Source organism: Antennarius striatus, chromosome 24, assembly GCF_040054535.1.
Source record: "Antennarius striatus isolate MH-2024 chromosome 24, ASM4005453v1, whole genome shotgun sequence".
In the NCBI taxonomy this organism is placed as follows: Eukaryota; Metazoa; Chordata; class Actinopteri; order Lophiiformes; family Antennariidae; genus Antennarius; species Antennarius striatus.
Window position 1 is genome coordinate 6788469 of NC_090799.1, and position 18508 is coordinate 6806976.

Sequence of the window (18508 nt, forward strand, 5' to 3'; positions counted from 1 at the left end):
TCACACAGGCAGAGATACATAGATAAAATAACACAAAGCGTGTGTTCGATTTGACAGTGCAGACAACTCAGGTGTGAAATGTTTTAACTGTGAGGCGTGAAATGTTCCTGCTGAAATCAGGCGACCCGGAGAACCTGGAGGAACGTCCTGATCCTTGCTCGTGGTTCTAAAAGACTTAATTCCCTGTGAGACTGACCAAGAGCTCCGCCCATCTTTAAATTACCTGAGATTTATTTTTTGGGGTTATAATAAATATAATAAAAGTACCAGAGAACTTCACAATCTGCAGGGGTAGATTCTCTTCCATGTTAGGAGGAGGAAATGCTTAAGGCCTCTGTTTTGCAGCATCTCTCGGCTAATTGAGTGCGAGCTCCACTGCGTCCTGCGTCCTGATTGGTCGGATGTCCTGAGGAAGGGGATGTCTAACACCAACACACTTTGCAGCATTTGAGAAACGTTTCCCTGGAAGACAAAAGGAGAACAGAGCTGTGAGTTCATGGGGAAGCTCTCAAGATGCACTTTAGATGGAGGATATGTAAAACAACTCCCCACTGGTCATACCTGTGCCAGTGTGTGTGTGTGTGTGTGTGTGTGTTACCTGGCATAGGGGACGTATGAAAGGCCGTACCTGTTGAACAACAGCAGCAGTCAGACAGGTAGAAATAACGTGTCTACAGGAAATATAGATGTACAGTATGTGTGAGCGTGTGTGTGTGTGTGTGTGTGTGTGTGTGTGTGTGTCAAACCAGGTAAAGGACAGGAACTGAAGAGCACAGAAGGCCAGAGCGAGGCCGAGGTTGGCCCACTGTCGAGAGAAAGATTGACAGAAATAAATTCAAGACAAACCAGGAAGTAAAATCTGGACGTTTTTTTAATTCTCTCACCACGAAAGCAGCGCAGAGCGTCAACGCCAAGAAAGCCTGCGCAGAAAAACACAGACATTCACTGTTCATCCACGAGTGTGTCCAGATTCCAACCATCCCACCGTCATCGGGGGTTCTTACCACCATCAAGATGGTTGCCAAGGCTCTCTCTTTAGCGCACATGGTCTTCAGCTGCCGACACGGACCCACCAGGAACATGGTGCTGGTGCCACACACACACACACACACACACACACACACACACACACACACACACACACACACACACACACACGCCAAACACTCAGATGAGAGAGGCGAAAGTAGGATTAGCATGAAAGAATCAACACGGACGTTAGTGATGTCCCTCCCAGTCTGGTCCGGGAATGTCTCCACTAGAGGGCGACGTCTTATGTGGAACCTGACCCACCGCCTCGGGGATGAAGGCTCATCATTCCACAACGAAAGAGTTCAGAATTACCACAAAATAAAAGAAATCCTGTTGACCCTGTTTTCATGTGGTGTACTTCTGTGTGCTTTGGGACCAGTCAGACCAGTTTATACTGGATTGATTATAACTTGCTATTTGTTACCTGATCAGAGCGCAGATATTTCCCGCGGTGTAGAAAGCAGCGAACACACCAATCCCAAGCGCCGGGATCCATAGCATGAAGATACCCTGCATACCACAAGAACAAACAAGCAAGCTGTTACCATGGATACAGACAGACAGGAGGTCACTATGGAGATCAACATACAGAAAAAAACAAGCAAGATTGTAACCATAGAAACAGACAGAAGTTGTACCTAAAGACAGACAGGCAGGTTGTTGCCATAGAAACAAACAGAAGATACAATCATAGATACAGATGGATACGTTACCATAGAAACAAGGCCTTCAGTTACACACTCACCAGGAAGGACAGCAAAATACCCAAAGTAAAGGTAAAAGCGAAGCCCTTCATCCTCGTCCCGCAGCTCAGTGTCGTCGCCTCATCGGCTCGCTGCAAACAATCCACATGGTTACGTCACGTTCACTATTCAAGTTTTAAAAATAGCAACACATCACAATTTAATGCTTCAACATGAAAGATTTCCTGAGTTTGACGTTAGAGAGATTCAGGAGTGAAAAACACGAGTGAAACTGAAACTGCGAGCGTTTCTACGGTCAATGAACGCAGAGATTCCTTCAGGCCAGAGGGAATATTGACACAAAGTCAGTCACAGAAATAAGAAACAAGTCTCTACAAGTTAAGCAAATTTATTTTAAATGGAAAATACACACCAAGTGTTACCACAAAAACTTGTACGGCCATCAAAAACAGTTTGACAACATGTGCAAATATTCCCCCCGGGCCTGTGCAACACATCTCTGTGAATACGATCAAAAAATAAATGATAAAATCACGCAAATGAACGTTAAACGTGCGTAACGTTCACCAGCAAAGGATTGTCTGTGGTGCAAAGAACAGCTGCGATTACTCACAGATTAAAAAATAGAACCTCTACCTTTTCCTAAAAATGGAGGTAATTCATCGCCGTGGAAACTCAAACAGGTGATTCTTCTGGCTGATTTGAACATTTTTCAAATCAGCCAGAAGAATCACCTGGCTTATCTTATCTTATGTTATCAGAATAAGATAAGATAAGATAAGATAAGATAAGATAAGATAAGATAAGATAAGATAAGATAAGATAAGATAAGGTAAGGTAAGATCCCAAACTGGGATAGGCCAACCTGTATGCATTAGGTCCAAATTAAGAACAGTAAAAATAATTGAAAGAATTTCAAAATACCCCTCTAGCCACCAGCATTTGATGTGTCATTTTAAACTTTCACATGAATGCGAATTTTTAATATTTGTAATAACACAATAAAAATTGGGAATCAACACTTATCAAGTGAAAAATTAAAAGTCTCCTTTTGGGTAATTGTGGCAGCATTTCTCACAACTTTCAGAATTTTTAGTAAAAAAAATTATTGAGGAATCATTAGTTTCACTCCTGCCCAAATTTATTTACAACAAACAATGAAAAATTAAGATAAACGGGGAAATTTTCCAGTGTATAAAAATTTAAATAAATAAACTGGGAAATTTTCCTGTGTGGAAATATTCATATATATTTATTTACAGGACTTTTAAATTCGGTCTCAACTGTTCTCAAGAGCTAACAACAAAAACAACAACAACACAGGGATGCGAGCCGGGGTCACCTCCAGTATCCCGGGTCCTTCCGGTTCCTCTTCCTCCTTGCCCCTCCCCAGCACCTTCTTTAATTTATCCATCAGGTCCGATATCCGTCCTGACCTCCAACAAACACATAAACAACACGTAAACACCTGTAAACACCTTCCATATGCTTCCTCCCGGTGTCCCGGGGTGGTTTGCAGGTAACACGGAGGAGACGCTGAAGGAGGCGACAGGTGGAGCACTTCCGGTTGAAGCCCCGCCCCCCTGGGAGTTTATTTATTTACGATGGAAGAATGACAAATGAGGACAAGACAAATAGGTTTAAATCTAAAAGTAATGACGGCGCATCTTAAAATAAGGACTTATTATTTTGAAATATTGACATATTGTTTTAAAAAGACTAGAAAACAACTATTTAAACAAAGATTAACAACATTTTGAAATACAGTTATTTTTGATAATTCTAGCTTTAATTAATCACTAATGACGTCCTGTTGAGTTTTCCGGCAGCACAATAAGGGAACTCTTATTGTTTTATTGTCTATTGAAGCTACGTCTGACCATTTCAATGCTTATTTGCACCTTCCTGCATTTTATATGTTCTTTTCACAAGAATTAAAGCATGTTTACCTTGAACAATCAACACTTTATTTCAAAAATCTCAACAAAACTCCTAAAATCATAAAAACAATGTTAAATATTAACAGAAATTAATGAGGTTACTGTGGATTTCCATTTTTTTGGCCACTGAGGTGGACATCTGCATCCCTGCTGTGAGGTGTCCTATGTTATGCTATAATACACACTGATAAACCGTACACATCTGTCCCTTTTTCTTCTTTAGAATATTTCATTTTACATGACTAATAAACGTTCACACATGACCCTTTCATTATTTTACACTCCCTCAGTTCTTCTTGTGCTTCTGTATAATTTTGTGATGATGCAAGAGCTGTTGATGATGTCACAACTTGCACTGACAGTCCACTTCCTGGGTTAATTCTGATGGAGTTTCAGTGACATCATCGTGAACTGTCTGGCCTTGATGATGTCACGGTCCAACGTTGGACGTCTTCAGGGAAGCTGACGATGCCACCCTCTCTTCCTGGAGCTTTCAGGGGACTTTGACCCGGGTGGAGCTCCAGTACACGGGCTGTGGGACGGACACCTGGACGTGACACGTAGGACAGGACTGTCTCCTCCACAGCCTCTCCTCTATACACTGCATGAGACAGAAGACAGCTCAACCCCTGATTACCCCTTCCATCTGCTGCTGCTGATTCCACGTGTTACCTCTTTGTGGAAGGTGTGTGTACACTGCAGCTCTGTCTTGCCGCCACTTCCTCTGTTCAAGTCATTGTGACAGATCAGACACACGCTGTACGCATCGCTCTGCAAAACAAAGACCTCATGTTATTCAGTCGGACTGGTGAGAAAGCTGGACTTCACCTGACACGGTTTCCCGTTCCACCTACCAGTGACATCACGTTGCGCCTCCTGAACGTGGCCCGCCTCTCACATCCGGTCACCTCTGGGATGGTGGTTATGAGGGAGGGTCTTCTCTCAGGGGGGGACGTAGCGGCCTCTTGCGATGCGAGCAGAAGGCGGCGGGAGGACGAGCGATGCAGCAGGACTCTGGCCGACACCGGAGCCTTGGTGGACGAGTGGAGACGTGACAGCTGCATGGAGGACAGCGTGGCCTGGAGACAGAGTTTACAATTTACTTGATATCAGCTGATGCTCTGGTAAATAGTTTTAAACAGATTAAAATCACGTCAACAAGCAAACATCAGACTAAGGCTGCTTCCCTTTAATACCCCTTTAGACCAGCCCGTTCTGACCCAACCAGCCGCCCTCCTGAGGGCAGCACCCTTTCTGCTAATGCAGCTAAAAATGGATCCTGAGCGGCTCTGAGCTGAACGGCTCACAAGACCTCCTGAAGAAGTCACCCGGTTCACCGGCCCCCACCTGCGACCAGGAGCTGGAGGTCAAGCGTTTGATTTGAGATGAAGTCAAATCACAACAGAATTTCACAGCAAATTCTTCCATGACAATAATACAGACAATAAAAGCCCAGTTTTCTTACGGGACACGGCAGCGAGGCCCGGCGGTCCGTCCTCATCTGGACAGGTGACACCAGACTGCTTCTGCTTTCAGATCTCCGTCCCTCAGGCTCTCCTTCAGTCTCCACCTCTTCTCCAGTCTTTTCCTGCGTTTTCCCGCCTCTGCACTGCTTCATCCAGGCATTAAAGATTCGAGCATCCTCTTCTTCGTCTTCCTCATCTTCCTCCTCTTCTTCCTCTCCTTCCCCTTCCTCCTGTTCCTCATCTAGTCTCACAGGATTTGGATCTTCTGTGTCCGAAAACACGTCGGCTTCTTCTCCGTCTGGATCCATTGTGAGCGTGTTTGTTCGAGGAATTAGCAACAACAGCTAATGACAGCTAACTGACAGAGACTTCAAGCGGACTTTTTTCTGTTTCAAACAAAATTAAATTATTATAAGTCAGACTCTTTCGTAAATTTTAAAACCAGGCTTAACTACAGATCAATGATCATATTATCAAACTAAATATTAGCTTGGTTCCATCCAGTTGAACTTTAGAAGGGCAAACAAAACTGCTATTCTGAGTTAGAGCATGGCTAGAAATCACCACTAAACGTCAAATCTGTTTTCCCAATTTGTGAATTCCCCACCTCTGAAACATGTGCATTCACAGAAGGAACCGGTAAAATAATAAGGATATCCTGATGTTTGGCCATAATCAAACCACTCTGACCTCTCCACACACCCAAACCGATTTGTCCAAATCAGACCGTGAACTTTTTCAATTTCTCAGGTGTCATTAATATACTATCTATTACAGTCAGTAATAAACAACTAGGTTAAAATAGCAAACCAGATTAGAACCAAGATGAATCACAACAACACCAAAAGGTTTCGAAGTTAAAAGCTCAGGTAAACTACAGCAGGCTGGAAAAAAAACTCAAAATGGGACCAATTACAACAAAACTGGATTTTAACAAAAAAGACATTCTCTGGATTATTTTAAATCCAGATTATATCACCGCAACGCCAGAACAAGTTAACAGCTAAATTACGTACAGCAACGATTTATCCAGGCTGAGGCACATGCAGGTTGACATAAAAGGTTAAATGAATTAACAACAGGTTAATTTTCAGCAGTTAGAGAGCAGCCAAGCGGACACCAGGCGGGAAAGATTTATGGATGGAGAGTGATGAATGGATTGAAGCAACAGATCCAAAAATCCAGTCTTCCCTGTCAGTCCCTCTCAGATCCTTCTGCCCCAGCAGGTGGAAACGAAGCAGCCGTCCTCCAGAGCGGCCCCCCGGTCCCTCCACCTCCAGTCTATCCTCACTCTGGGTGACTTTTTATTCTTTCTTACTTGCCGTCTCTCGTTTGGTTTCTATGCTGCTGTCACCCGCGCTCTGTTAATCCACTTATTGAGGAACAGGGGTATGGAGGGGGGGATTACACCTGTCATACTGCATCTGTGTCAAAGCAGGTGAGAAGGGAAGGGAAGCTTTTCCCTCTCAAGAGTATTTTACATGTAATCATTTCAATTTTACTGTGATTATTACTGTGATGTCAGTAACAACTTTAGACTTTACTTACAAGTCGCTTTTCATATCATTTGGAAATTGAAGACAATTGTTCTTCATGTTGTTGTTTATGTGTAATGTGTGTCACATGCCGCCAAAATCATTTGCATCTTGTTAATAACACGATATTATTAAATCTTTTGAAAAACTGATGTTTTCTCAGTGTTTTCACAGTAGTGTCAGAAACTGTTGGTAATGACAGGAAATATTTAACACGATTTAAATCCAAAACTGTCGAAGCGGTTTAACTGTCAGAAAGTTAACCAAATCAACTTGGACTGGGGCCAAGACGACGTCTTCAACGGAAGTGCCAGCTATCAGCACCAGCCAATCACAGAAGAGCAGGGCGGGGCTACGTGAACACGCACTAGGAAGAGTTTTGTGTACTTCCGGTTTGAAAAGAGACCTGTTAGCTTGACAGTAAACACCACTTAGCTGCTACTTTATCTGCAATTCTTGACGTTGATGTTGTGTTAAAACGTAATCGATAATTTTGTGACGCAGAATGGGTATGTGTAATTATTACTAATCGATTAGTTGTGTTTAATCCGGGCCAGTATTTTATTGATCACCACCACAAAGTGAGAAACGATAGCTAGCTAGCTGAACTTCAGTGGTAGGTGAAGATTTACAAACTCTTTGTAAGAAAATGTTTTCATTATTAAGTTAGATACTAATGAATATTAATGAAGCTGGCGTTTACGATTCCGTTGTAAATGGATTTTAAATCCACAACAAACAGCTTCTATTGAAGTCCAAGTGTTTTAAAATAGTTTAAAGCAGGTTAATGTCTCCATATGTTAGTGGACAATCCTCAGTTTGTGATTCTGCGAAACTACCTGCTGTTTGATTGATTTCAAAATATCCATTATTCACATCCTAATATATTGAATACACATCCAGACAAACGTCTTAACATAACTGTTTTTTGTTTATTCAGAAAAAAAAATTTGTTAAAACGTCCATTAATCTTTTAAACCCCGGCCCAGCAGCAGCGTAATTGAACTTAGCTGTTTTATTAATGTTAGGAGATACACTGACGATGTGTCCTCATGTCCTCCTCCCTCCTCAGCCTCTGCTCCTCCACTCTCCTCTCTGCGTCTCCTCATCCCTCCTCTCCGCCTGCTGACAGCTACGATGTGGCAGGTTGCAAGCCAGCAAAGTGTTAAGCATTATGGGATGTTGGAGGACTTTGTTTCTCTGGTAACCGAGGCTATCCCGCAACTGTTGACAGACAGGCAGAGGAGTCTGCTCCTTCTGGCGCTCAGAGCCAAGGTTGGCGTTCATTCATTCATCTGGCCAATGTTTGACTCTTAAATGTTTTTAAAGCGTCTCTTGCTATGACTGACTGACTTTAAGGAGAGGCACAAAAACAGGTTTTCTGATTTCAACATATAAACATTTACTCAGACGTTGAGATTGTGCTTGAACTTATGTAGTGAAGTTCTTTTATTACGAGCAGAGCACGTTCAGGACGCTGTCTCCATTCTTGCTCCAGGTGACCATCAGTGAAGTCAATCCACAGGCCGCCCACATCCACCGAAACAAAATCCACTCCATCTACAGAGCAATGGTGAGAGCAGAGGAAGCACACATCTCCCACCTAATACTCCACATCGGGATCTGCTTTCCGTCTTGTTTGAAGGGTAAAAACTGTCCAATTTGGCCACTTCCTCCTTCACTTAGTGGAAAAAAGCAGAAAGCATATTATAAAAATGTCAACATTTTAGTTTCAGTGCAACTATAATAAAGAAATAAACTGCAGAATAATTGATAATATCTTGGACTCTAAAATGTGGTCAGTCTGTTTCTGTGTCCTGTTAGCAGTCTGATGAAGACGTAGATGAATGGTGTTCTGCTCTGCTGACTTTGACCAATAAGCTAACAGACAGCACAGCAGACAAACAGCTCCTCCTGCAGGTCAGTGTTACTATAGCAACGTCACACAGCAGAGCGGAGTCTGTCTTTTTTACAACATTGTTTGTTTCAGGAGGTGTTCAACCAGAGTTTTGACTCCGCCCTCCAGTCGTTTATATCGGACTTCCTGTCCAGGATCGAGCAGCTCTTCCCCGTCCCGGACTTCAAACAGGTGTTCAGTGTTTCCTTCCCTGCCAATTCAGCGTTTCTGTTCTAAAACATGAATGCACAAATGTTGAAGTAGTGTGTAAATACCAAACGCGATTAAGTTTAGGGCAGTCATTCTTAACCTTGTTGGAGGCACCAAACCCGCCAGTTTCATATGCGCATTCAGGCTAACATGAGAATGAAGTCAGAATTTTTGAAGCAATCTGCATGACAATGTTGGTGCTCTTGTAAAAACAGAGCTAATTCCACACGCATACCAAAAGCACAATTCAGCCAAAACCAGAGTTTCCTTCCTTTCACCAATGGTGTGTTTATCGAACCCAGGATAAGAACCACTGGTTTATGGGGAGTAATTTTGGTCCGTTGTTTAATGTGTTAGCATTCCAGAGTTTGCTAAATAAAAGTAAACACAAAATACAGCTGAGGATGATGGGAATGTTTGTAGTTTTGCAGGACTTTATTGTCGTATTGCCAACATTTGTGTCACCTAGGCTGCTTTCTGGCTCGATGCTGCCCCTGGTGGTATGGAGGACTGTCTGCTGGCAGCAGACAGGGAACACGTCAAGGACCTGCTCACCAGTCAGTGCTATCGGCTGGGACGAACGACCGCCACAGGTAACAAATCACTTGTTTGCCATATTTTAATTGTTGGTACTTTTCAATTTTATTGTTGAAATCATTATTGATTATCAGGTGCGTTTGTTTTCCTCAGTGGATCATGACACAGAGAAGATCCTCCTCTCAGCATGGTCCCACCCTCTTCTCACCAGACTGACCAATCCTGATGCTTCTGTCTCTGACACTGAGGTCCAATCAGAGCCTCTCCCTGACGTCGTTTGTCCCGCCCAGCTGGATGCAGAGCTGGTGAAGGTGGAGGTGACGTTGATGACGGACGAGCAGGAGGAGAGAGGGGACGCCCCACCGGTGGTGCCAGAGAGGCCCAATGGGAGTTCAGCAGTGGGAGGTGACGGGTGTGATGTCACACCTGTGACTGTGGGACAGGGCAGGTGAGGCTGTGTCTCCTCTTTACCCAGAGATCATACTTATCGCAACGCTTGTGCTCAATCAGCCAATCACCTTGTCTCGTCAGGTGTAAGAACTCACCTGGAAACTTCCCTGTCCAATTAAAAGATACAGGTGAGACACACACACACACACACACACACACCTGGAACGGACAACATGCTGAATGCATTTCTTTAACCCCGCCTCTCTTAACAGTTGACCAATCAGATCGCTCTTGCTCTGAGATCACATCCAATGCTCTATACAGTATTTCCCACAATTCTCAGCGAGTGGCTCACAAGTGTCCTCAGTGTGGCAAATGTTTCATCTACCGCTCTCAGGTGAGTGTGTGGACTTGTGCTTGATTGTTTGGACGACGTTTAGCTGAGATCTGAGTCGTTCCTCTGCCCCCCCACCCCCACCCCTACCCCCAATTCGCTCTCCTCAGGTGATCCGTCACCTTCGTACCAACAAGTCCTGCGGTTCTGCTTTGACGGTGATTGCAGACGTAAACGCGCAGAATCCGGCGCGCGATTCTAGCTTTCACGAGGAGCCGTCCCGCCCCCTGCAGCAGCCCCGCCCCTCTAGGACCCACACCTGTTTCCAGTGCGACGCCACCTTCAAGGGCAAAGCGGAGCTGCTGCTGCATCAGCGCAGCCACCGCGCCCGCCCCGTCTACCAGTGCGGCCAGTGCGACAAGGAGTTCCACCACCTGTCCAGCCTGTCCAATCACAGACAGACGCACGGAGACAGAGCGACGTTCAGCTGCGGCAGGTGCGGCAAGGCGTTCGGGTCCGCCGAGGAGAGAGACGCACACCGGCTGCAGCACAGGCAGCCGGACCTCACCTGTACGGTGTGCCAGCAGGCGTTCGGCTCCCAGGCTCAGCTGCTGCGACACCTGCAGAGCCACTCGGTGGAGGGGGCCCGGCCCCGCTACAGCTGCCGCTTCTGCGACCAGACCTTCTCAGGTGAACCCGCAGGCATGGACTTCCTTTTGCTGCGGAGCGTTTTGGGGGTGTTTTTGTTAACAAAACCTCTCTCTGTCCCTTCAGGTGTGACCCAGCTCCGTATCCACCAGCGCACACACACCTTCCGCTCGTACCAGTGCGACCAGTGCAGCAAGATCTACAGCTCTCACGCCGGCCTCCACTCGCACCGAGCGAGCCACAGTGACGACAGCCACTTCCTGTGTCCGCAGTGCGGCAAACGCTTCAAGACGCGCGACGGCCTGGAGGGTCACCTGAGGACGCACACCGGGGAGCGACCCTACCGCTGCCCCTACTGCCCCAAAGACTTCACCGCGCTCGCCGGGCTGAACGTGCACGTGCGGCGGCACACCGGCGAGCGGCCATACGTGTGCGCGGTGTGCGGGAAGGGCTGGCCGTCTGGGGGAGACCTGCAGAAACACATGAGGACACACACCGGCGAGCGGCCATACGTCTGCCAGGATTGCGGGAAAGCCTTCTCCATCTCCTGTCACCTGACGGAGCACCGGAGGATTCACACCGGTAAGGGGCTCAGATTGATGCGTGAACGGGTTTGAAGGATGCGTGAACAGTGACTCCTGTCTGTGTGTGTGTGTCGTCCAGGAGAGAAGCCCTTCTCCTGCCCGCAGTGTGGGAAATGTTTCCGGAGGAAGTTCGACCTGAAGAAGCACGCGTTGTCTCACAGCAGCGTCCGTCCACACGCCTGCGTCTACTGCCCCAAGAGCTACACCCGCAAAAACCACCTGAACAGACACCTGCTGACGCACGGGCCTGCAGCCGGCGATGCGGCGACAACCGACGAGGCCCGAACCGGGTTCAGTTTGGGTTCCGACGTTCATCCAGACGACTGATTCTCGTCTCATGACTGTGTTGCCATGGAGATTTTTTTATGTGTGCTTTAACATATATAAAGGCTGTTGTTTCTATCCCGACTCTGCTGCGCTCTGTTTAAACGGTGAAGCAGAACGGGGTCTCCAGCGTATTAGGGTGTGAACAAACTTTATTAGCATCGTATCGACCGACAGGCGACGGCAGGAAGCGCGCCTAGTCCTTGTCGTCTTCTCCCGTTTCTTCGATAACTTTCCTCATCCAGCGGCTCATCCTGAACAGGTGAGTGTAGAAACCGTACTTCCCGTCCCGGTCGCAGCCTTCGCCCCACGACACGATTCCAATCTGGTACCAGCGATTCTCTGCCGGGAACTGCACAGAAGAGGAACGACAAACCGTGAATGCTAGATGTCATTTACTGATAGTACAGAAAAACATCCAGAGTGGAGTCGTGATTAGACCTAAAGTGAACTACAGATAAGCGTGTGTCATCATCATAGAATTATTATTAGCTATTAGCAGGTCTTGTTTTCTTTGGGTCATATTAACACCAGGCTGATTCCATGCAGACTCACCTTCATCACAAACGGTCCACCGCTGTCGCCCTCGCAGGCGTCTCCACGTTTGACGTCTTCTGCGCTATAACCTTCAAGAAGCAGCTTGTGTCGGCATTAGCATGTTATCATATGCGTATGATGAGAACATTCCTTAAAAAAAGATTTGTTCTCTAAACCTAATTTCAGATTTTCTCATCTCTAACAAACTTTACCAGCACAGAACATGTTGTCTGTGATCTTGACTGATGTGGAGCTGCGGCAGGTATCCGGATCTACGATTGGCAGATGAATTTGCTGGAGAACTGTGGGTAAATTTCTCGCTGCTGGGTTCCAGGTTTCCTTCAGGTTCCCCCAGCCGGTCACCCGACCCTTGAAGCCTTCAAAAATCAGCCTGTTGGGGGTAAAACATGATTGGTCAAAGCATTCTGAGGCCGGTTTGCTTCATTTAAGGGTGAAGACGGTCGCTTCTTACGTCTTTGCAACCTTCTTACTGGGAAGGCAGATGGGATGGATGCGATCCGTGAAGGTGACTGGCCGTCTCATGTGCAGCAAAGCGATGTCGCGATTGAGATTTTCCTTCCAGTTGTACTTGGGGTGGACGATGATTTTATCGATAGCCACAATTTTCTCAGTCCGATACTCGAATCTGGAAAGTTTGCAGGTGTTCCTGTCAGCGTTCAATCCAGACTTACTTTAGTTAGTTGGTTCACGATGACAAGAACTTTTACTTGGCCCTGTTGTGCTTCCCCAGACGGACCAGGATGTCGGTGCTGCTGAAGTTCTTGTTCCAGGGGGGGTAGAGGACGCAGTGAGCTGCAGTGAGGATCCACTGGTCACTGATCAGACTGGCTCCACACAGCAGCTCCTGAGGGCTGCGCTTGTACAGCATCACCTGCCTGCAGACGCAACACGATGACCTGTCAGCCAACACGCTCACACCTGTTGGTGGACCTCGGTTTGTTTACCGGCTCGGTTACCATGGCGCCGAGGCCTCCTCGGCATTGTCGCCACCGACGATGCGCTGTTCCCTGTACGACTCCAACAGCTCCGCCTCGTTGGCGTCCGCATGGTTCACCTTCTCAAACAGCGGGCGCTGTCCGCAAACTGCAGCATAACCAGACAGTAAAACCAGTCAACAACAGGCAACAATACTACATCCCAAAATACAAAGCACAGGACTTCACCATCTGAACCGAAGTGAACCCAAAGATCTTGTGTCTGAAGTGGATTAAAACCATGAATAGACATTAAATGTTTGACTTTTGAAAACATTCCGCAACAGATTAAATCCAGATTGAGTTATTTTGTGAATATTTGCTGCAGAAACACACAAAAATTTTAAATTAGCAAGTAGTTAATGACCTCAGCAAAAGCTTGTTCACAGCAATAAAAAACTGCATCATCAGCATAAAGAGAAAGACTGAAAGACGTCAGAAGCATGGCATCATTAGTTTGTTACAGTCTGTCAACTAGGGTGTTAGCCAGTTAGCTAATAGCTAGTTGGCTATTGGTTTTGTTAACCGACCAATGGCTCACCTGTTTCTCCTTCTCCAAAGGTACGAGGATTGAAAAATTGCTTCTTTGCAGGCCCGAGGACGGAGCGCTCGGTTCCCCCTGTGCTTGTAGTCAAGTCGTCCTCACTGACCAATGACTCCTCTGGGTTCGAGACAGGTGGACAGGAAGGGGCGGGGCAAGAGAGGCAGGTTAAAGGTATGCAGATTGTTGACTAATGGTAAGACTCGTGATGACGTTCTTGTATTCACCACACAGCTCCAGGTCACAGTAGTCGATTGTCACGTTCCCAGAAACCTTCACGTAGCACCAGGGGCCCTCGGGGTCGTTGTCCGGGTTACGGCACCTGTTGCCTAGCAGACTAACCTCTGGGATGAAGTCCTTGTTCTTGCTGAGGGCCACTGCTTCTGGTGCTGACCACTGCAAACAGGTGTAGCCTCCCAGAGTCACGGACAGGTCTCCGGTGTAGTCGACACCGTAGTTTGATAAACATTCAGCAGATCTGACTGGTTCAGGGGCCAAAGTGGGCGGGACAAAGGGCTGACCTTAAAGAGAGGAGAATGTGTCCATGTTTTCACACTCATCACACACCTTGTGTCGTTCCATCACATACACACACACACACATACCACACACGGGCACGCTGCAGGACTCGGTCCGGACCGTCGGGTCTCGGGTGAAACACCATGGTCCCTCTGGACGGTCGTCTGGGTTACGACAGAAATTCTCCTTCAGGATGCTGTTTGGTTCCGAAGCATTGAATTCCCTGTGGACCGACAGGTGAGCACTTAGTTAGCTGGTTATTTAGTAAGTTTGCTGGTTAGTTGTTAGTTAGTTACCTCATTATGGGATGTGGAAAATTGCTCTTCCAGTTTTGACATTGTCTTCCTGAAACTGTGATGTTAATGTCGCCTTCATATTTCATTCCCGCTCCAGAGATACACGAGCCTGAAAACACACACACACACACACACACACACACACACACACACACACACACACACACACACACACACACACACACACACACACACACACACACACACACACACACACACACACACAGTTTGTCAGCACATTAACTGTATATTAAATACTGAATAGAAGTCAGTTTATTTCTCGTTACCTTCCATACACTGTCTGACATTATCAATGCCCTGTTGTGTTCTTGTCAGCTCTGTTCCTTTACAATCTGAAAGACAGACAGACAAACAGGCAGTGAGTCAGACAGACAGTGAGTCAGACAGGCAGACAGACAGGTTAATATACTCAGGTTGTGTTTGTGTAATCCGTTCTGGACTTTGCTCTCGTTGGCAGTGCATCTGATTAAACCTGACTGAAAAATGAAACAACTGCAGGAAATTGACTAGAAATGAAATGTTATTTAACTCTTCATAATGAAATTAAATTTGAAATTCAGTCAAAACAAGCAGTTTCCCACCACATTCTGTTGTGACTCTGTGGAAAGAAAATGTTCTTAAAATTTGTTGATGCTTCTGACTGGAAATCAACTGGAGAAAAAACAGCTTTGAATTTTAAAAAAAAATCATTTATTTAAAATATTATTGGATTCCTGTGTGAAAGTGGAGCTCATTCATTTCATTTCCTTTCATTCTGCTACTTTATTCTATAAATTTGTGTTATATGGTATTAAATATAAAAAAGTTAATGTAAAAAATAAGGTATTTGATTGAAAACTGTCTTCAGTGAATCTTATTTAGAACAGATTTCCAAAATGACTGTGTGACAGGTGAAGTTTGAGCACTCACCCAAATATTTCACCCAGAAGTTATTCTGAAAGAGAAAGAGATGCTGTGAGTGAAGCGAACAGTTCTGCTAGTATTACTAGTACTACTAATATTTCTAGTACTAGTAGTGTCATATAACTTGTTCTCTGGTTAAACAGAAGGAAGTCAAAGTCGTACTGTTTTGTCCTCCTGTTCAAACACCTCTCTGGCTTCTTCGTGGTCACAGATTTCCTCGACACACTCTCTTTCCAGGTTTCCTAGCAGGAAATAAAACTTCACTTGTGTTAATACCACAGCGTAGAGATATTGATTCAAAACCTTACAAGTTAAAATAAAAATAGAGGCATAAAAAGCACTAAGTATGTAATCGAAGCAGAAGCTACTGGGACTGCTATGCTATTGAATCCCCAGAGTCTTGAAATAAACTGCATTAATTCTGTGTTGTATGACTGGAGGTTGGTTTTCTGGTGTGGAATCCAAAAGACCACCGACCTGGTTTCACCTCCTCAAACAGCTGATTGGCTCGAGGGTTCCTGACCAACACCTGTGAGGCCAGATGGTTGCTGAGGAAAACTGCAGACAGACACGAGAAACAAAATCACTCATTTCTACCGTCTTTAGAACGTAAATGTTCAGATTCTCTTTCAGTAGAAGCCCTTCACTGAAAGTGGGACTCAAATAAAACTATTATCAACACTTTAAAATGTAGGAACCAGTAAGAACTTGCCATGTTTGTGCAAAGGATTTAAATATTTATATAACCTAAATTTTATATTATACTTCTAAATTCATTGTGTGTTTCTTAATTAGCTGTTGTACTTGTCAGAATTTTACGCTCATTTGTCTATTTGACAGTTCACGACTCAGTAGTACATCATCTGCTACTAGTACTACAAGTTCGGCTACTTCAGCGGTAAAAACTAGAGGCAGTAAGGCGGGTACCGTGGTCAGACACGCAGCTGTGCAGCAGGAACAGCAGGAGAACAGCAGCTGGTTTAGACATTGGTTCCACCATGATCCAAACCTCCAAGCAGAATCTGAGACCCAGATCCAGCAGACTGTCGTCAGTCCGTCTTGTGTGTGTGTGTGTGTCCGTCTCTGTGTGGGGGAATGTTGACCAAAGGGTCAAAGTGTGAGTGGAACTGACAAGTGGGACATGATTCATGTGGATCCTCCTCATTTTGGCTTCAACAGACCAAAGTGGGACAAGAACACCTGACAACACTAGTGGGTTTACCACAGTAACAGTAGGTTTTTCAGCACTGAATGGGTTGGTTTGTGCAGATAGAGAAATTCTTCACCTGACTTTTACAGTAAATACACATTTTCATCCTAACGATTTTTGCTGATGGCAGCACCAGAGGGAGTATCACTGGCTCCCCAAACCGTGAATCTCTACTTCCTGTGTTGTCACAGCCGTCACTCTGAACTTTTGTCCCCGGGCTGTTTAGCAACACATCAGCTGTGTAAATGAACGGCTGCTGATCAGAGATCAGGTTGTTGTCAGGGCTCAGAACTCATCACCTTCTGGCTGCTCATACCTTTAAAACTGCACAAGAAGAAAAGACGATGCAGCAGAAGCTTTATTGTCACATACGCTCACACGTTGTACGATCACAATGTTAAAGAACACAATGTTGTGTCATTTGTTCGCTGAGGAGCAGTGGAGAGCCCTTGTGCCACCCGAGGAACAAGTTGAGGTTAACTTGCTCAAGAATACACCTTGAACCACCGACCTGCTGGTTGGTGAATGATGTTCTTACTTCCTAACAAATGATGGACATCGGAAAAAACGGGTTGATAGGAAATCTTTCCCTGAAATCACTCTGAAAGTCCCCTGATTCCGTTTCTGTCTGACTCAGAACAAATATTTACTCACAGATACTGAGGTGAAAGTCTGTCACTAAAGTTTGACCAGCACAGGACAGCACAGATACTTAACTGTAAAAGTATTCATGTTAGTGTTTTTTAAAATGTAATATTCTGCTTTCAAATCGTCACATCTTTTGTTTTTATGGCATATATCAGAAATTTTGAAGTCCCATGTGAGGACTGTAGAGGTACAGTAATACCTCTGTACTCGACCGCCTCTATACTCGACCAAATCGGTGCTCGACCAAAAAATTCGAGTAGAAAATGCATCGGACCCCGAACAGATTTTCGGTACTCGACTAGCCGAGTCGACCCGAACGCGCTCCTCGGCCGCGCTCCTCGGCCAGCGGGTAAGCGTCAGTTCGACTCAGACCGCCAGCGGAGTAAGACGTAGGAAAATTACGTACGCAAAGACGTACGGAAATTATACCAAAATATGAAAGTGGTGTACGAGTGTCCGACCTCGCGTCGCAGTACGAAATGGCAAAGTCAACCATTTCCACTATCTTGAAGCAGAAGCAACTGACAATGGAAAGGGTTCCTTATTAGATAGATAGATAGATAGATAGATAGATAGATAGATAGATAGATAGATAGATAGATAGATAGATAGATAGATAGATAGATAGATAGATAGATAGATAGATAGATAGATAGATAGATAGATAGATAGATAGATAGATAGATAGATAGATAGATAGATAGATACTTTATTAATCCCGGAGGAAATTGCATAAAGTGGTGTATTAATATAATATAATAAATAATAAATAATAAATATTAAAGAAAAGAGGAAGGCTACTGCCCAGCCAGATTCACCTCCACGGAAGAGAGAAGGGAGAAAACCCCTGAAGGCGCATTACCTAGCGTCATCAACCACTCTCCAAAACGTAAGTAAATTATACAAAATGGTTTATAATGCTTTATTTATCTTTATCATGTACTGCTTGTGCACATTTACGTCTTCATTGTTGTTTAGATACACGTTCTTATAATATTTTAGGTATTTTTCTTAATGGTAAGAACGGATTAAAAATACTTTCCATTATTTCTTATGGGAAAATTGGTTTCGTTGTTAGAACAAATCGGTGCTCAACCACCACCTCAGAACGGATTATGGTCGAGTACCGAGGTACGTCTGTATTATGTTTTCTGTCCAGTAGGGGGCAGCAACGATACGCGTTGTTTTTCACTTTCCAGCACCAACAAGGAAGAAGGCTGAGCACTTGTAGCTAAAG

At 45.1% G+C, this 18508-nt stretch overlaps 4 protein-coding genes across 7 annotated transcripts; 1 reads left to right on the plus strand and 3 right to left on the minus strand.

Annotated features, from left to right (window-relative positions):
• On the minus strand, positions 1–3260 carry LOC137591563 (vesicle transport protein SFT2B-like). Of its 2 annotated transcripts, XM_068309642.1 has the most exons (8): positions 3079–3260; positions 1778–1867; positions 1457–1542; positions 1005–1086; positions 885–920; positions 747–805; positions 599–628; positions 281–462 (listed from the first exon to the last, which is right to left on the minus strand). In XM_068309642.1, exons 1-8 carry the CDS (start codon positions 3148–3150, stop codon positions 423–425), a joined length of 495 nt encoding a protein of 164 aa, XP_068165743.1. In that variant the 5' UTR covers positions 3151–3260; the 3' UTR covers positions 281–422. The 2 variants fall into 2 exon arrangements, with proteins under 2 accessions (XP_068165742.1, XP_068165743.1); XM_068309641.1 differs by having other exon boundaries at positions 1–462; positions 599–805.
• A 519-nt stretch (positions 3261–3779) lies between these two features.
• On the minus strand, positions 3780–6478 carry si:ch211-207l14.1 (uncharacterized). Its single transcript, XM_068309657.1, has 5 exons — positions 6159–6478; positions 5142–5528; positions 4531–4755; positions 4349–4447; positions 3780–4277 (listed from the first exon to the last, which is right to left on the minus strand). The coding sequence occupies exons 2-5, from the start codon at positions 5448–5450 to the stop codon at positions 4170–4172; spliced, it is 741 nt and encodes a 246-aa protein (XP_068165758.1). The 5' UTR covers positions 5451–5528; positions 6159–6478; the 3' UTR covers positions 3780–4169.
• Positions 6479–7050: 572 nt separating this feature from the next.
• On the plus strand, positions 7051–11714 carry LOC137591579 (zinc finger protein ZFP2-like). Of its 3 annotated transcripts, none has more exons than XM_068309663.1 (12): positions 7051–7186; positions 7750–7952; positions 8176–8250; positions 8502–8597; positions 8668–8766; positions 9254–9377; positions 9475–9769; positions 9853–9899; positions 9984–10108; positions 10216–10735; positions 10820–11275; positions 11357–11714. In XM_068309663.1, the coding sequence occupies exons 1-12, from the start codon at positions 7183–7185 to the stop codon at positions 11602–11604; spliced, it is 2292 nt and encodes a 763-aa protein (XP_068165764.1). In that variant the 5' UTR covers positions 7051–7182; the 3' UTR covers positions 11605–11714. The 3 variants fall into 3 exon arrangements, with proteins under 3 accessions (XP_068165764.1, XP_068165765.1, XP_068165766.1); XM_068309664.1 differs by having other exon boundaries at positions 8505–8597; XM_068309665.1 differs by having other exon boundaries at positions 7167–7293.
• A 21-nt stretch (positions 11715–11735) lies between these two features.
• Positions 11736–16506, minus strand: f2 (coagulation factor II (thrombin)). The gene is made up of 15 exons (XM_068309666.1): positions 16341–16506; positions 15891–15971; positions 15576–15655; positions 15420–15444; positions 14777–14842; positions 14490–14598; positions 14280–14416; positions 13902–14195; positions 13675–13794; positions 13116–13242; positions 12867–13034; positions 12611–12784; positions 12351–12529; positions 12157–12227; positions 11736–11953 (listed from the first exon to the last, which is right to left on the minus strand). Exons 1-15 carry the CDS (start codon positions 16411–16413, stop codon positions 11798–11800), a joined length of 1860 nt encoding a protein of 619 aa, XP_068165767.1. The 5' UTR covers positions 16414–16506; the 3' UTR covers positions 11736–11797.
• Positions 16507–18508: the final 2002 nt, after the last annotated feature.

What these genes read in the sequence shown, in the direction of transcription:
- LOC137591563 (XM_068309641.1), bottom strand. Translation starts at nt 3,150, where the DNA reads ATGGATAAATTAAAGAAGGTGCTGGGGAGGGGCAAGGAGGAAGAGGAA. An exon ending in AATATCTGCGCTCTGATCAG is followed by an intron (nt 1,087 to 1,456) that starts GTAACAAATAGC and finishes GTGTGGCACCAG; the next exon opens with CACCATGTTCCTGGTGGGTC. An exon ending in TGGCAACCATCTTGATGGTG is followed by an intron (nt 921 to 1,004) that starts GTAAGAACCCCC and finishes TTTTCTGCGCAG; the next exon opens with GCTTTCTTGGCGTTGACGCT.
- si:ch211-207l14.1 (XM_068309657.1), bottom strand. Translation starts at nt 5,450, where the DNA reads ATGGATCCAGACGGAGAAGAAGCCGACGTGTTTTCGGACACAGAAGAT. An exon ending in GGCGCAACGTGATGTCACTG is followed by an intron (nt 4,448 to 4,530) that starts GTAGGTGGAACG and finishes TTTGTTTTGCAG; the next exon opens with AGCGATGCGTACAGCGTGTG. An exon ending in CACACACCTTCCACAAAGAG is followed by an intron (nt 4,278 to 4,348) that starts GTAACACGTGGA and finishes TGTCTCATGCAG; the next exon opens with TGTATAGAGGAGAGGCTGTG.
- LOC137591579 (XM_068309663.1), top strand. An exon ending in TGTCCAATTAAAAGATACAG is followed by an intron (nt 9,900 to 9,983) that starts GTGAGACACACA and finishes CTCTCTTAACAG; the next exon opens with TTGACCAATCAGATCGCTCT. An exon ending in GTTTCATCTACCGCTCTCAG is followed by an intron (nt 10,109 to 10,215) that starts GTGAGTGTGTGG and finishes CGCTCTCCTCAG; the next exon opens with GTGATCCGTCACCTTCGTAC.
- f2 (XM_068309666.1), bottom strand. Translation starts at nt 16,413, where the DNA reads ATGGTGGAACCAATGTCTAAACCAGCTGCTGTTCTCCTGCTGTTCCTG. An exon ending in CTTCTGGGTGAAATATTTGG is followed by an intron (nt 14,843 to 15,419) that starts GTGAGTGCTCAA and finishes TCTGTCTTTCAG; the next exon opens with ATTGTAAAGGAACAGAGCTG. An exon ending in AGTAAGAAGGTTGCAAAGAC is followed by an intron (nt 12,530 to 12,610) that starts GTAAGAAGCGAC and finishes TACCCCCAACAG; the next exon opens with GCTGATTTTTGAAGGCTTCA.